Source organism: Nannospalax galili, unplaced genomic scaffold, assembly GCF_000622305.1.
Source record: "Nannospalax galili isolate Female #2095 unplaced genomic scaffold, S.galili_v1.0 scaffold1941, whole genome shotgun sequence".
In the NCBI taxonomy this organism is placed as follows: domain Eukaryota; kingdom Metazoa; phylum Chordata; class Mammalia; order Rodentia; family Spalacidae; genus Nannospalax; species Nannospalax galili.
Genome location: NW_008344179.1, coordinates 159,882 through 175,203, shown reverse-complemented (window position 1 = coordinate 175,203; position 15,322 = coordinate 159,882). Strand labels below are relative to the sequence as shown.

The following is a 15,322-nucleotide window of genomic DNA, read 5'->3' as shown; positions in this document are numbered from 1 at the left end:
AGAATTCTACTAGACATTTAATGAAGATCTACATCCAATACTACTTAATTTATTCAAAAAGATAGAAATGGAGGGAGACTTTCCAAATTCCTTCTATAAAGCCAGCATCACTGTAATACCAAAGCCTCGTAAAGATACAACCAAAAAAAAAGTATAGACCCATATCCTTAATAAACATAGATGCAAAAATTCTCAACAAAATACTTGCAAACCTCATACAGACACACATCAAAAAGATCATCCACCATGATCAAGTCGGCTTTATCCCAGAGATGCAGGGATGGTTCAATATACGTAAGTCAATAAACATCATAAATCATATAAATGGGCTCAAAGGCAAGAACCAATGACTATGGATCATCATTCCTTCTGTGGCAGATTTTTACACTTCCTCTAATGCATTTGGGACGACTGTCTCAAAGTAACCTGCAGCTTTCCTGGCAACTCCTCGCTCTCTCTCCTGCTAAGAACTGTAGCCCTTTCCTGCTGTCTTTAAAACCTTCTGCTACCATATCCACCACTTCCGCCACCAGATCCGTAACCACCACCATAGAGACTGCCTAAGCTTCTTCCACCAAAACTGCCTCCCTTCACGGGTCCATAATTTGATTGCTGTTGTCCACTATAATTTCCAAAATCATTATCGTTCCCACCATCACCATAGTTACCTCCACCAAAATTTCCTCCTTCATTGCAGCCATCATATCGTCTTCCACCACCACATCCACCACCTTGGTTTCCATATCCTGGTCCACCACCACCATAGCCTCCTCTACTACTATAACCAGGACTACTACCATAATTGCCACCATCACCTCCAAATCCATTATATCCACTATCACTGCCTCCATAACTACCTCTGCTGCCCCCACCTCCACCACCATAGCCTCCTCTTCCACCAAAGTTTCCACCACGACCAAAATTACCTCCACCACCTCCGAAGTCTACTCCACGGCCCATGAAGTTGCCAGACCCACCCTCTTGACCTCTTTGTGATCCAGCAGACTGCATCTCTTGTTTAGAAAGGGCCTTTTTCACTCCACAATTGTGCCCATTAATAATGTGATATTTCTGAACAGCAATTTTATCAACTGTATCATGATCATCAGAAGTTACAAAAGCAAATCCTCTCTTTTTTCCACTCTGCCTCTGGATCTTTCCATACTTCTCAAAGTAGTCTCTCAAATTATATTCTTCTGTATCTTCTTTAATACCACCAACAAAAATTTTCTTCACTGTTAAATGGGCACCAGGCTTTACAGAATCCTTTCTAGAAACAGCTCTTTGGTTCCACTACACGCCCATCAACCTTGTGTGGTCGAGCACACATTGCTGCATCCACCTCTTCAACACAAGAGTAAGTCACAAAACCAAAGCCCCTGGAACGTTTTGTTTGGGGGTCTCACATTACCACACAATCTGCAAGTATGCCCCATTTCTCAAAGTGTTCTCTTAAACTATCATCTGTAGTTTCAAAGCTCAGGCCACTAATAAACAGCTTCCTCAACTGCTCTGGTTCCTTTGGATCATGGCCCTCCATTTTGAAACCAGACTCACCTCTTCCAACTCGAGTTCCAGATGTCAGTTTTTAAACATAAACACTGGATTATTTAAAACAACATATTTAGAGAACCAAACCACATTTTTAAAAGTTTTTATATTTTATCTGGGCTGGAGAGATGGCTTGGCGGTTAAGAGCACTGGCTGTTTTTGCAGAAGACCTGGGTTTGAATCATAGCACCCACATGGCAGCTAACAACCATCTGTAACTCCAGTTCCAGGGGATCCAACGCCCTCTTCTGATCTCTGTGGGCATTGCATGACACAGGTGGACTTACATACATGCAGGCAATACATGCATACACACAAAAATAAAATATTTTTAAAGTTTATATTAAATCTTACACGTGTGTGTATATATGTGTCTATGTGTGTATCTGTGTGTCTGTGTGAATGTATATTGTGTGTGTGGTACCTGGGGAGGTGAGAATAGAGTGTTGGATCCCCTGGAGCTGGAGTTACAAGGAGTTGTGAGCTACCCAATGTGGGTGCTGGGAACCAAACTCAGGTCCTTTGGAAGAGCAGGAAGAACTGTTAAGCACTGAGCCATCTCTCCAGCCCCCTTTAAATTTTTCTTAGTATGTATTAATTATGCATAACAATGGATTTCATTATAATATTTTCATACATGCATACAAATATATTTTGATTATATTCACCCATTAGTACCCTCTCTTGTTCCCTCCCATTGATACCCTTCCTCTTCCCAATTAGTCCTCCTTCTACTGTTAGTGTGTGTGTGTGTGCATGTGTGTGTGAGAGAGAGAGAGAGAGAGAGAGAGAAACATATGCTACCTATGAGAGAGACAGGCAGAGAGAGAGAGACAGAGAGAGAGAGAGAAACAGATGCTACCTATGACCTGTCTATCCTCCGAGGGAGTAGTGGGACCTTATAGGTGCCTCCCTGCCTCCATGACAGGATGTTGACATGCCCAGTCTTGGCAGGAAATCATGGATGCTGAGAGTTCAAGAGTGCAATAGCCTTGTGATGCCTGGAAGAAAACTGGACCGTGGTTCTAATTGCCAGCATTATGCTTTGTTCCTAGTAGAACCATTTTTGTTTCTTCTTTTTCCATCCCAATTATAAACCTAGCTCATGATGATTTCTCTAGTATTAAAATAGATGTTGAAGAAAGTCAAGGTCTTCCTCAAGAGAATCAAGATTCCTTGTGGCAATCGATAAATTCCTTTCCAACAATACTCGGGTTTTCATCAGTATCAATTCAAGATTACACTAGTGCCCCCCAAACCCTGACATGCTGTAGAAGGGACAGCTTTGCAATGCAGGCTATCTGCCGGGAAAAATCAGGTCTCCCTTGAATTGGTGGAATCTTTTTCTTCTGCATATAATTTAGAATTTCCAAAGTCTGCTGAATTTCAGAACTCTGACCTCTTACCCTCTTTTCTTTTTAACCAAGGTTGAGTTCCATAAACTTACACTTCTGACACTGTTCATCCAACCTCTTTTTAAAATTTTTATTTTATTATTTTTATTTTATGTGCATGCGTGTATTGCCTGCATGTAGGTAAGTGCACCCGTGTCGTGGAGTGCCCGCGGAAGGCAGAAGAGGCTGTCGGATCCCCTGGAACTGGAATTAGGGACAGTTGTTAGCTGCCATGTGGGTTCTGGGATTCGAACCCGGGTCTTCTGCAAGAACAGTGTTCTTAACCGCTGAGCCATCTCTCCAGCTCCTCAGCCAACCTCTTTAACACTGTATTCACGGTCAACTTCCCAGGCTAATTCCTGAAGGAATTTGTATCTTTCACACACAGGAGGAGCCATTGCCTGTTCCTAGCCACCCTTTGTTTCCTCGCCACGCGCATCCTTGATGCACCATCTTGACAAAGTGAGCACGTGACTACCCGCGCATCCTTGATGCACCATCTTGACAAAGTGAGCACGTGACTACCGGCTTTGCTGCTTTACAAAATCCGTCTTTTGTTTTCGTTTTGCAGAACTGAGGATTGAACTGAAGACCTATGCACTTGGTAGGCAGATATTCTGCCACTGAGCTCCATGTACTTCCAGCCCTTTCTTAAATTTTTACGTTGAGATAAATCTCATTAAGTAGCCCAGGCTGGCCTCAAATTTGCACTCTCCCTTTTTCCTCCTCCAAACAGCTGGGCTTGATAGGCATAGTGGGATCAGCTACCACACCTAGCATTCTGTAACACGAAGATCTCTGCTCTTGCCTTGGGGCTGGTCTTAGTAGTGTGTCTTTTATTCTTAACTCTCTCCACTCCAACAGAAGCCAGCCCTAAAAGCACATATAAATAATGTGGGCACGTTGGAGTGGGGGGTGTTAAAATACTGGAAAGGGTGGCATCCATCTCACCCAGCAAACTTTTCTCTAAATCTCCTTTAAATGTTTCCTTATCTTCCCCCTGAAAACTCCACAAATGCCTCCATGTGGTTCTCCACATCTCTGCATGTAGTACAAGAGAAACAGATTCCCAGCAAAAATCTAGTTCCTGGCCAGATTCTCCCTTTACCCCTTATACATGCCTCCTGTTTGGGAATGGGGTTATGGGAGAGTTTGGGGGTGGCTTCTCCACCACGTGTATATATAAAATCCAAAAAGACAAAGAGCAATCGGGGAAATATTCATTAATCCAAAAAATGAATTCCTCTTAATACTGGGCATGCAGTTACGGGCTGTGGATTGACAATGTTTTATTTCAGGATATGTGTGTTTGAAATTTAGAGCAAGGGACCATAAATAAACATTCGGGAACATTTTGGAATCCCCTGGTGGATACCATGAGGGTGGCGTGGAGGCCAAATTCCACCTGTGACTCAGGCCTCGTGGGTGACAGGAAGGTACCAGTTGGCCTGAAGAGCCACCACAGGAGAAACGGGCCATGTGCTTATCTTGGTGGTGGCTTTTTGGCAGAAGTTACTTTTTGTTCTTTCACGTTCAACTCTGCACCTACTTCCTGGTGACCAACCACTAGAGAAAGCTAAGGTGGAGTACACTTCTGGCTCTCTGCCCTGCTTCCTGAACCACGTGAGAGCATTTACAGCACAGTGACACCAAAGAGCAGGTTCCTGGAAAAAGACAGGGTTTCTGTAATGGTCCTTCTCTGTGGACCCCTGGAGAAAAGAGGTATAAAATGCCAAGAAGCACGTGGGAGAGTTAAAAATAGAGATGGAGTATGTGGCACAAAAATGCGTGAAGAAGGGAACTAATGTCAGGATCAAAGGAAGTGAGAGGGCGTGACCTGTTAGTGCTTGGACCTGAATCCTGTCCAAAGCATTCATTTGTTACCAAGTCAGAGTTTTAAAATTGTGATGAAGTACAAACTGTACTTGGTCCCTTCAGGAATGGGAACATACTGTTAATCAACAGAATATAAAAGTGTAATGCCTAGAGCCCATGCTGATTAACACCAGCAGGACTGCCACAGAAAGCAAAGGTTACTCAGTTAAATATGAAGTTCTGATAAATAACAAATCATCTTTTTTACTTTATATTTTTTTGTCTTTTTGAAGCAGGGTCTCCCTGTAGCCCCAGCTGTCCTAGAACTAACTATATAGACCAGACTGGCCTTGAACTCACAGAGATCCGCCTGCCTCTGCCTCCCAAGTACTGGGACTACAGGCGTGCAAATCATCTTTTAAGTACAGCAAATAACAAGATTGCCTGTGTGACTTAACTGGGTTTTCTGTATCATCTGCTTATCAAGCAATCATCCAGAGATGGAAAGGAGAGTGGATGACGGGGAGCTGAGCTAGCTGGTAGTTTGAGGGCTGAATAACTACATCCGGCACTACAGGAGCCAAAGTGGGAAGAGGAGCCTGTCATTTGGCTGTTCCAGGATGCTTTTTCATATAGGCCATAACTATCCAAAGCCACAGCAAAGTCAGGGAGAACAGGTTAAAGCAGTATATGATCTTCTACCTTCCAGAGCAACCTAGAGCTTTCAGGCACCAGCTGTCCTACCCCCATCTCACATCTACCCTGAGAAATACTCAGGTGTGGGAGACATTCTCTCTCAGAGTCTCCCTGAAGTTAACCACTCTCATGAGGGAAGGCACCTCATACCCTCTCTGGCTCCTCAAGCAGTTTTTCAGAAGGCTGGCTATTACTCCAGTTATGTCCATAAAGATTAATGTCAACACTCAGACAATCATTGTACCTAACAACAGAGCTCCAAAATATCATAAAGCAAAACTGACAGAATTAAAGAGAGAAACGGTTCAAATATAAGAGATGAGACCTCAACTCCCGACTCACAATCAAGGCAGAACCACTAGGCAGATTAATGGGGAACAAAAGACAGAATAAGACTGTGAACCAACTAGGCTTAACTGTCACACACAAAACACTCCTGACAACTGGTGTACATTCATCTCCCATCCTCAATAGTCTCCAGGATAGAACAGACACTATGCCATGAAACAAGCCTTAATACACAATGGAATGACTAAAATCATGCTAAGTATACTCTAAAAAACAACAGAATAGCATTAGAAATAAGCAAACGGACTGGGGAGACAGCTCAGTGGGTAAGGGTGCTTGCTGCACAAGTATGAAGACCTCAATTTGGATCACTGGCACCCATGTAAAAAGCTAGGCATAGCAGCACATGCCTGTAACTCCAGCGTCTTGGGTAGTGGAGACAAGAAGATCACTAGGGCTTGCTGGCCTAGCTCCAGGGAGAGGCCTTGTCTCAAGGGAATAAGGTGGTGCGTGATAGAGCAGGACACCAGATGTTCTCCTCTGGCCTCCACACATATAAGTGCAGATACCATATATACATATACTACATATACACAAAGAAAAGAAGAAACTTGGAAAAATGATAAAGTGTAGAATTTAAATATATTCCTAAATAATCAAAAGGACAAAGAAGAAATCACAAGTAAGAAGACAAATAACAACAAAATCAAGCAAGAAAACCTTGAGGTGACTGGAAAGACAACAAAACAAGACCATATGAGATACAGCCCATGCAGTGCTTACAGGAAAATGTAGAGCATAAATGTACATATTAAAAATAAATTTCAACTGGGCATGGTAGCACACACCTATAATCCCAGCACTTGGGAGGCAGAATCAGGAAGATCAGAAGTTTAGTCATCCTCGGCTACATAGTGAGTTGGCGCTATGGCAGGCAGATCTCTGAAATCGAGGCCAGCGTGGTCTACATAGCGAGTTCCATGTCAGCTGAGGTTACAGGGAGACCCTGTCTCAAAAAGACCCTCCCTCCCCAAATCAATCAATGAAACAATAGATCAGGAGACTTCCCTTGTTGAGAGATCGTAAACACAGTAAAAATTGCTAACCCTTACAAGTACTTGGGAGATTTACAAATAAAGTTGACTAAGAATTAAGCAAGGCTGGGAGTGGTGGGGTGAGAGGCTATTTTAGGGAAAATACATGTTTTCATTTTTCAGAGATGGAACAGCTGTTAGATAAAATAGGGGGCAACAAGACTAGAGAAATTCATTCCAGTTGGTATCAAAAACATCTCGCTGTCAACACATAATTCTTTGAAACTCATTCCTCCAAACCGAGTTGGCATGACTGGCCTGTATTAGGTTAATGTGTTTGTCTTTTTAAAATTTAATTTTATTGAGCCGGGCATGGTGGTGCACACCTTTAATCTTAGGACTCATGAGGCAGTGGCAGGCAGATCTCTCTGAGATCAAGGCCACCCTGGTCTATATAGTGAGTTCCAGGCTAGCTGAGGCTATAGGGAGACCCCGTATCAAAAGAATTTTTTATTTTATTGATGATGATGATGATGATGATAGTGGTGATGGTGGCAGGCAGATCTCTCTGAGATCAAGGCCACCCTGGTCTATATAGTGAGTTCCAGGCTAGCTGAGGCTATAGGGAGACCCCGTATCAAAAGAATTTTTTATTTTATTGATGATGATGATGATGATGATAGTGGTGATGGTGTGTGTGTGTGTGTGTGATGTGTACGCAGGCACTTGCATACCATGATGTGAGTGTGGAGGTCAGAAGACAACTTTTAGGAGTCGGTTCTCTCCTTCTACCATCATGGCTTCTGGGGATCAAACTCAGGGCATCATGCTTGTGTGGCATCTTGCAGGCCCAGTTAATATGTTCTTAATGACATAAATGTCCTAAACCAGACATATAGCAAACCAAGAATAATTCCTGCCCCTAATGCTTGGAAAAGGACAAGGCAGAATGCATTCACACTGTTGGCAGATAATTCTGGGTGCTTGGCACCTGGCTCCCATATAACGTGTCTGTCCTGACTTGGTGCTAGTAGTTCCAAGCTCTGCTGTTGTCTCAGATCTTCTTGGGCCTGAATTATAGTCCTGCCACTCACAGACTGAGTGAGCACTCTGAGCCCAAAGGGCTGGTATGTTTTAAGCAAGATAATGTTTTAAGCAAAATCCCTCGGGCATCATGGGTACTCAGTAAATAGCAGTGTGTTGCTGTTTCCATTTTCATGAAAAGAACACTCAAGAGCAGAACTCCTATCATGACAAGGTATCATTTCAGGATAACTAACCTATATTTCTTCCAGCATTGTTTCACGCTAATTTTAGGTAGTGTTAAAAATAGTTGAAGAGTCATAAAGCCTGTAATCATCAGGTTTCACCATGAGACAGTGGCTAAAGAGCTACATTTAACAGCACAGGTGATTCACCTTGGGCTGGCTTAAGTGCTTTTCATAGCACCAGCTCAGGAAGAGCTGCAATGGAGGTGGGACATTTAGGGATATGCATTTGTAGCTAATAATTAATTCTCCCTGGTTGCCTGGTGTTTTTCTTGGAAACAGGTTTCTCTTCTGGTTGGGTGCTGGGTCATAAAGCAGCATCATGGATACAGCACCACCAAACCACCCATGATGGTGGGTACTGAGTAGGGGAGGGGGAGGGGTTCTGAACAGGAGTGAAGAAATGCCTTCTGAACGTACCTTGGGAAGGAGAAAAAGTCAGATAGCTCCATACAGCACCAGCCACCTCCTTCCCTCTCTGTCCTAGAGATTTACCTGAATGCTGCAGTTCTGGAAGGGGGAGTATCCATCAAAACCTGGGACCCAGGAGACCAGGATGCTGTGTGCTGTACTGTTGTGGATATGGACTTCCGTTGGTGGGGAGGGAATTGCTATATAAAGACAAAGATACACACATGCAAACATAATTATAAACCACAGGAGACCATAAGTATCAAACAAAAGCATCAATACCATTCTTTTTTGTTTTTGTACATGTGTGTGCCAGCATGCATGCACTAGTGCATGCGAAGGCCACAGGAAAACATCAGTTTCTTCTTAAATTGCTTTTCCACTTGTGTGTGTGTGAACATGTTCATATGTGTGCACACAGAGGTCAGAGGTTGATGTCAGGTGTCTTCCTCGGTCACTGTTCACCTTATATTTTGAGACAAGGTCTCTCACTGAACCTGGAGCTCACTGATTCGCGTAGGCTGGCTGGCCGATGAGCTCTAAGGATCCACCTGTCTCCACACCCCGCCCCCAGTGCTGGTGTGCAGATGTGTATATGCCCAGCTTTTCCTGTGGGTGCTGGGATTCAGAACTTAGACACTCAAGCTTGTACAGCCAGCATTTTACTGACTGAGCCACCTCCCCAGCCCCCTACACCTTTTTTGGTACTTGAGATTAGGAATAGGGAGCACGTTTTCAAGAAGAGCCACCCTAGGCACAGGAAATGATATTAGCCTATAAGAAATCTTTCAGTGATGGCACAGATGCCTATGCCTGAGAAGTGGAAATGGATCCAGGTTTCAGCCTACTGACAAAGGGAGGTGATCTTCTAGCCAGAAAAGGATTTGGAGGCAGGCATATCCTTCACTGGGCATGTATATTTTCAACCCTACTGTGTTCTCAACCCTACTGTGTGTGGCCATAGTTCTACCATGCTGTCCTAGTTTGTTTCTCCATTGCTGTGACAAAACACTCTGACCACTACCAACTTGGGGAGGAAAGGGTTTATTTCTCTTACATCTCCCAGGTCACAGTTCATCAGGGAGCCCAAGGTAGCAACTCAGGGCAGGAACCTGGAGTCAAGAGCTGGAGTCAGGCCATGGAGGATCACTGCTTACTGGCTTGCTCCCCTGGCCCCTGCTCAGCCTGCCTTCTTAAGCAACACAGGCCTACCTGCCCAGGGGTGGCAACACCCACAGTGGGCTGGGCTCTCCCACATCACTCATCAAGAAGATGCCTCACAGACATAGCCACAGGCCAGTCTAATAGAGGCTCCCTCAACCCAGGTGTGTCAAGTTGACACTAAAGCTATCCAGCACACACGCCTTGCTGGGTGGACACAAGAAGAGGGGAGTGTCACTGTGTGTATGAGAGACAGCGAGAGCGAGAGAGCGAGAGAGCGAGAGAGCGAGAGAGCGAGAGAGCGAGAGAGCGAGAGAGAGAGAGAGAGAGAGAGAGAGAGAGAGAGAGAGAGAGGCACTAGGCAGAGAAGAGGCAGTTAAAGTCAATTGCATCTACTGGGAGAGGGGTGTATACCATGAATGTACAATGACCCAGGCTACTTGGGAGGTTGAGCTAGCTATTTCAGTTAGACTCCAAGGATCTGAAATTTGTTGAGTCTTATCTCTTTGTGCTAAACTTAATTGTTCATCATTATCACACTTAAGAAATGATGGCTGCCAGGCATGGTGACTCATACCTGTAATACCAGCAGCTTGAGAGGCAAAGGCAGGATTATCACTATGTTGTGAGTCCAGGCTAACCTGAGTTTATCTCAAAACAAGAACAAAAAGATGACTGATATCCTTGTGTGCCAGACTTTGTAAGTACTTCCTTTAATCATTACTAGAACCCTTTTAGAGGGGTAGTCTTAAATAGTGTCTAATTACAGGTGAGATAAGGAAACTGGACAGGGAAGTTAAAAACTAGAAGATCATAGAGAGGTTCTAAGCAGTGGGGGAAAAAAGGACTTGAACTTAGCTCTGCCTGTCTCCCTTACTAGGACACTGGTGTCCTCTTGTGAAGGGCAGTAAGCTGCCTGGTGTGAACTCCTGCCGGTGTACCACATAACCAGCTGCAGGACCCTGGGCACAGTCACATGCCTGCTTTAAGCACAGTTCCCTCTTCTGCAAATGGGATGATAGCTGTTACAGTGTTTCATGGAGCTGTGATGGGGGCAATGTGACAACACACAGGTATGTGGGCTGCCCTAGGTGTAGTGAGCAGGGCGATGAGGGGATGAACAGGAAATGGGGGAGAGGTGGCTGGGACCTTATCAAGTATGCAACTCATCCATGTTCGGGAATTTCAGTTTTACTACTAGACACAGCGGCTTGATGAGTGGAGACAAATCAGGGTGCTGTCCAACTCACTTCTCTAAGTAAGTTCTTTGTAGAGCCTCCCTGAATGATCTCCGTTTTGAGATCAAAATCCCACCACACACATCAAAATAATAAGAGTTTAGAAGGGAGTCTTACTTGCTCTGACATAAATTTTAAGATAAATGAAAGTCAAAAACACAAGCTTCACCTCAATATTGGGGAGATGGAGGCAGAATGGGAAGTTCAAAGTCAAGTTCAAGATCATCCTCAACTGCATATAGAATTTGTGGCCACCCTGGGATACATGAGACCCTGCCTCAAAACAAGCAAACAAAAATCCTCACATGTTGTGGAAATTGGATTGATTAAACAAAACAAAACAAAAAAATCATAGCTGAGATTCTATATGAAGCACAAAATTAAATACTTCTCATTTTATATGTTTTTAAACTTCAAGATTTTAAATGTTAGGAAAAGATCTTTATAAATTTATACACACCCATGAATTTCTGAAATTCCCAACATATCTTTTGAAAATTGTAATAATGGAATCTGAGGAAAAGGAAGGAAGTTATATATTTCCTCTGGTAGTCACTTTTGGTTTGCTTTGAAAAAAAAAGTTATTATCACAGTGAACTTTTACAAAATGCCCTCTCATAGCCTTCGTCCAGCTGATGTGCCAAAGCTGAAATCAGCACTTTTTTGATCATGACTTTCGTAGTTTTGAATTCCCCTCTCTGCATACCTAGCCTTAACTCATTAAGACATACCCTACTTTTTCCTGGCATTGTTTGATTTCCCCAAAGATAAGAGGAAAGAACTAGGAATCCAGTATTTATTTTTCAATATCTAAAGATCAAATAGTAAAACATATACTTGAGTTTCTATGTGAGTAAAAACATGGTAAGAATAAGAAAAAGATGATAAGAATAAGTCTTTGTAGGTTTTTTCCTTTTCCTTCAAGTTTTGGGTTTAAATACTTTTGATGATACAGGAGGAAGAGGACGAGGTAGATGGACTGGAATGTCTCCATTAATTCCTGCGTTTGATTCTGTTACTGTCAATCAACTGTCCGGCAAGATCAGATATAGTGAAATGGAAGCAAGAGGGAGCAAGAGGGGAGGAAGGCCGGCAGGAGTTGGGTCCCCACAGGGGTTGGACCCCACAGGACAGTTACTCCCACTTGCTGTCTGATGCATCTGGCAAAGCCAGCAAGGCCAGAGCCCACTCTCCACATCAATGTCCATGGCCAGGCTACCCCAGGCCTCTTCAAGGTTAAAGAGACAAGGTAGAAGTGGAAAAAGTGAAAATGGAAGCTAATGGGATCAAAAGTAAACATCTATTCTGTCTTGTAGGAAGAAGAACTAAATTAGCTGAGGTTTATCAAAAACTTACATGCCAGGGACTGTTGTATCGTTAAGCCTCAAAAATAGGAAGGTTTTATAATTATCCCTATTTTTTTTTAAAAAAGAGCATCGACATCAAAGAAATGAAAGGGATTTGTTCAAAGCCACAAAGAAAGTGAGTGGACAAGCCAGGCCTCATGCCTGGGCAGTTGGTGGCCCTTACCCTGTGCCCCTCTCTACCTCTCAGGGCAAACTGGCCGGCCCTGGCTTTCCTGCTCACCTTTGATGTTGATCTGCACACCCTTGGACACAGTCAGCCCTTTATCATTGTGGGCCTCACAGCTGAAGACTGCTGTCTCGGACAGACCTGGAATAGAAGGACACATGTGAGACTTAGAGCAGATAAACAGCTTGCTCCACACTAGAAATCTGTGGCTTTGCAGACTTTAATATCTTAGTTCATGGCTTCAGGCAAAAAATCCAAAGTTAATCTAAAAGGTATGAAAACTATAGAAAAACAAACCTGAGGCCTGGGGTGGTGGTGCACTCCTTTAGTCCCAGCACTCTGCCTTTAATCCCAGCATTCCTAGGCTGAGGCAGGTGGATCTCTGGCAGGCAGAAGATCTCTGTGAGTTCAAGGCCAGCCTGGTCTACATAGCGAGTTCCAGGCCAGCTGGGGCTACAGGGAGCCCCTGTCTCAAAAATATATTAAAAAAAAAAAAGAAAGAAAAAGAAGAAGAAAATAAAGACCCAAGAAGTTCGTACTACAGGTACCCAGAGCAAGGCAGCCCTGACCCAGAAACAGCTGTTTTCATTCACTCAGTTCCTGAATGACAGAACATTGGCAACGAAGCACTAATGTTTGGATTTTAAATTACTGAACTGAGATATGAGACTTGCTGGCCCCAACTCTAAGAAAAGCAGTTCTGATGCACATCAAATCCCCTTTGCTTAGTTCCCACAGAACATCGTACTAAGTGACAGTTCAGAATACCAGAAATAACAAGATAAAAACCACAGGTTTTTAAATTTTCAGATGGTCTGTTGGGATGAATCCTTTTTAAATAGATAATTAATAACAATAAAAAAGATCCATTCACAAGGAATTATTAAAACACAAGGTATTATAAGTAACTGAGGAGAAGACAGTGTTAAATGAAGTTGTTTTGTTGTTGTTACTGTTTTTCATTTCAGGTCTAAAATCTTAGAAATAAAAATACAAATTTATTAACTTTAAATAGAAATGTTATCTCCATCTTTGTCCCTAATACCATTCTCTAACAAAAGACATCAGGACTCAGGAGAAGTGATGGACTGTCGGATCAAGACAGGAAAGATCCAAGAAGAGCTTGAGTGAAGAATAACACAAATACAACGTGCAACACATGAACACATGCAGACAATGATCAGGCTTGTCAAGGAGACACGGGGCTGACTGAAATGGTTCCCAATGGCCAAAGCTGGGAACAATTAAAGAAGAAAGTGAAGTAGCATTGAATTATAATCTAAAGTATGTGATGAATTTTCAAGTCTATATTGATAAAAGCAATAAAGTAAATAAATGGAGGATTAGAGACTGGTCTTCCACAAGGAAGAATTCCAATAGTCTATGTGGATACTCCTTCCTTGAGGAAGTGGATAAAGCCTGACTCCCCAGTCCTTCAGTGGAGGCTGCACACAGCACACAGCAGGGAAGGTGAGGAGGGAAATGTTAGGATGGACACACTGACAAAGCCTACCTCCACCAGGTGGGTCAAGGTTCACGCCAACAGCAGCTAGTCATGCTGAAAGAATGCACCCTTGGACTGCTGTGATGAGAAGGGTACTTCCCCTTGGTGATCTTTCTCGTGAAGCATAAAACCCCAGTCTATTCATATGAAAAATATCAGACAGGTCCAAGTTGTTGTTCTATAAAACACCTGACCAGCAATCCTCAAAGCTGTCAAGGCCAACAAAAATGAAGAAAGTTTGATCAAGAATTGCCTAATGACACATATATGGACTACTAAGTAGAGTGTGGTGCCGTGGATGGAATTCTAGGACAGAAAAGGGACAGGAGTTAAAAATCTAAGAAAATCTAAACTTTAGCTAACAAGAATGTATCAGAATTGGACCATAAATTATAGCCAATTTATGACATTAATGTAAGATATTAATAATAAGGGAAAGTAGGGGTAGGATTTGAGATTCTTTGTTCTAGCTTCATAGTTTTTCTTTACTTTTTTATTATTCTTTTATCTATATGTGCAAGTGCTAGAGGTGTGTACATGCCATTGTGCATGTGTGGAGGTCAGAGGACAACTGTCAGGAATCAATGCTCTCCTTCTACCTTGTTGAGAAAGGGTCTCTTCTGTTTCTGTCACTGTACAGCATACTCCAAGCTAGCAAGCCCACAAGCTTCTGGGAAATTCTCCCATCTGTCTCTTATGTCACTCTGGGAGTGCTGGAGTTACAGGCTCAGGCCACCACATTCATTTTGTGGGTTCTGGGAATCGAACTTGGGTCATTAGACTTGTGATGCTAGTGCTTTTTATCTGCTGAGCCATCTCCCTAGCCCCAGCTCCATAGTTTAAATCTAAAATTATCTTAGAATTTACAAGTTTGTTTTTTTTTTAACATACCTATGTATCTGTTTAGTTGATCTAGAAATTTCTGTATCTCTGGGATACAAAAGTATATCCAGAACACAGTAGAACCATCATGAAGTAAAGATGCTTTTTTGAAAATCTGTCATCACCTGCTTCTTACCTTTAGTCTACTGCATAAAGAATTTTCCACTCTGATATTTTAAAATTCAAAGCTTGTCACGAATGGACTGATTAGATACTTGAAAAATGAAAGTGGGGAAAAACTGTCCACGGGAAAGGTAGCAGGCACAGGCCCTCAAGTGCTGTCCCACATTGATGCTTGCATGGCCAGTAACTGTATCAGGTCCACAGACATTGATCACTACATGGCAGGGTTGTGTTGGGAGAAGTTGTAGAAATGAACATAAATCTCTCTCTCTCTCTCTCTCTCTCTCTCTCTCTCTGTCTCTCTCTCTCCCTCTCCTCTCCTCTCCCTCTCTTCTTCCTCTCTCTCTCTCTCTCCCTCTCCTTTTCTCTATCCCCCTCCCCTTCTGCTCCAGCTCTCTCCTTCCCCCTTTGGGTAAGAACTTAT

The 15,322-nt window shown here is 43.1% G+C and overlaps 1 protein-coding gene and 2 pseudogenes across 1 annotated transcript in view; all 3 read right to left on the bottom strand.

The window, feature by feature from the left end:
- The window catches only part of Mertk (MER proto-oncogene, tyrosine kinase), a 123,363-nt gene that overhangs the window by 52,294 nt on the left and 55,747 nt on the right, over window positions 1–15,322 (bottom strand). The window contains exons 5-6 of the mRNA XM_008840352.2: window positions 12,444–12,530; window positions 8,542–8,657 (exon numbers count right to left, since the gene is read on the bottom strand). Coding sequence (XP_008838574.1) covers window positions 8,542–8,657; window positions 12,444–12,530 — 203 coding nt within the window. The remainder of the gene's footprint in view (window positions 1–8,541; window positions 8,658–12,443; window positions 12,531–15,322) is intronic.
- On the bottom strand, window positions 354–1,540 carry LOC103739883 (annotated as a pseudogene).
- On the bottom strand, window positions 2,590–3,384 carry LOC103739900 (annotated as a pseudogene).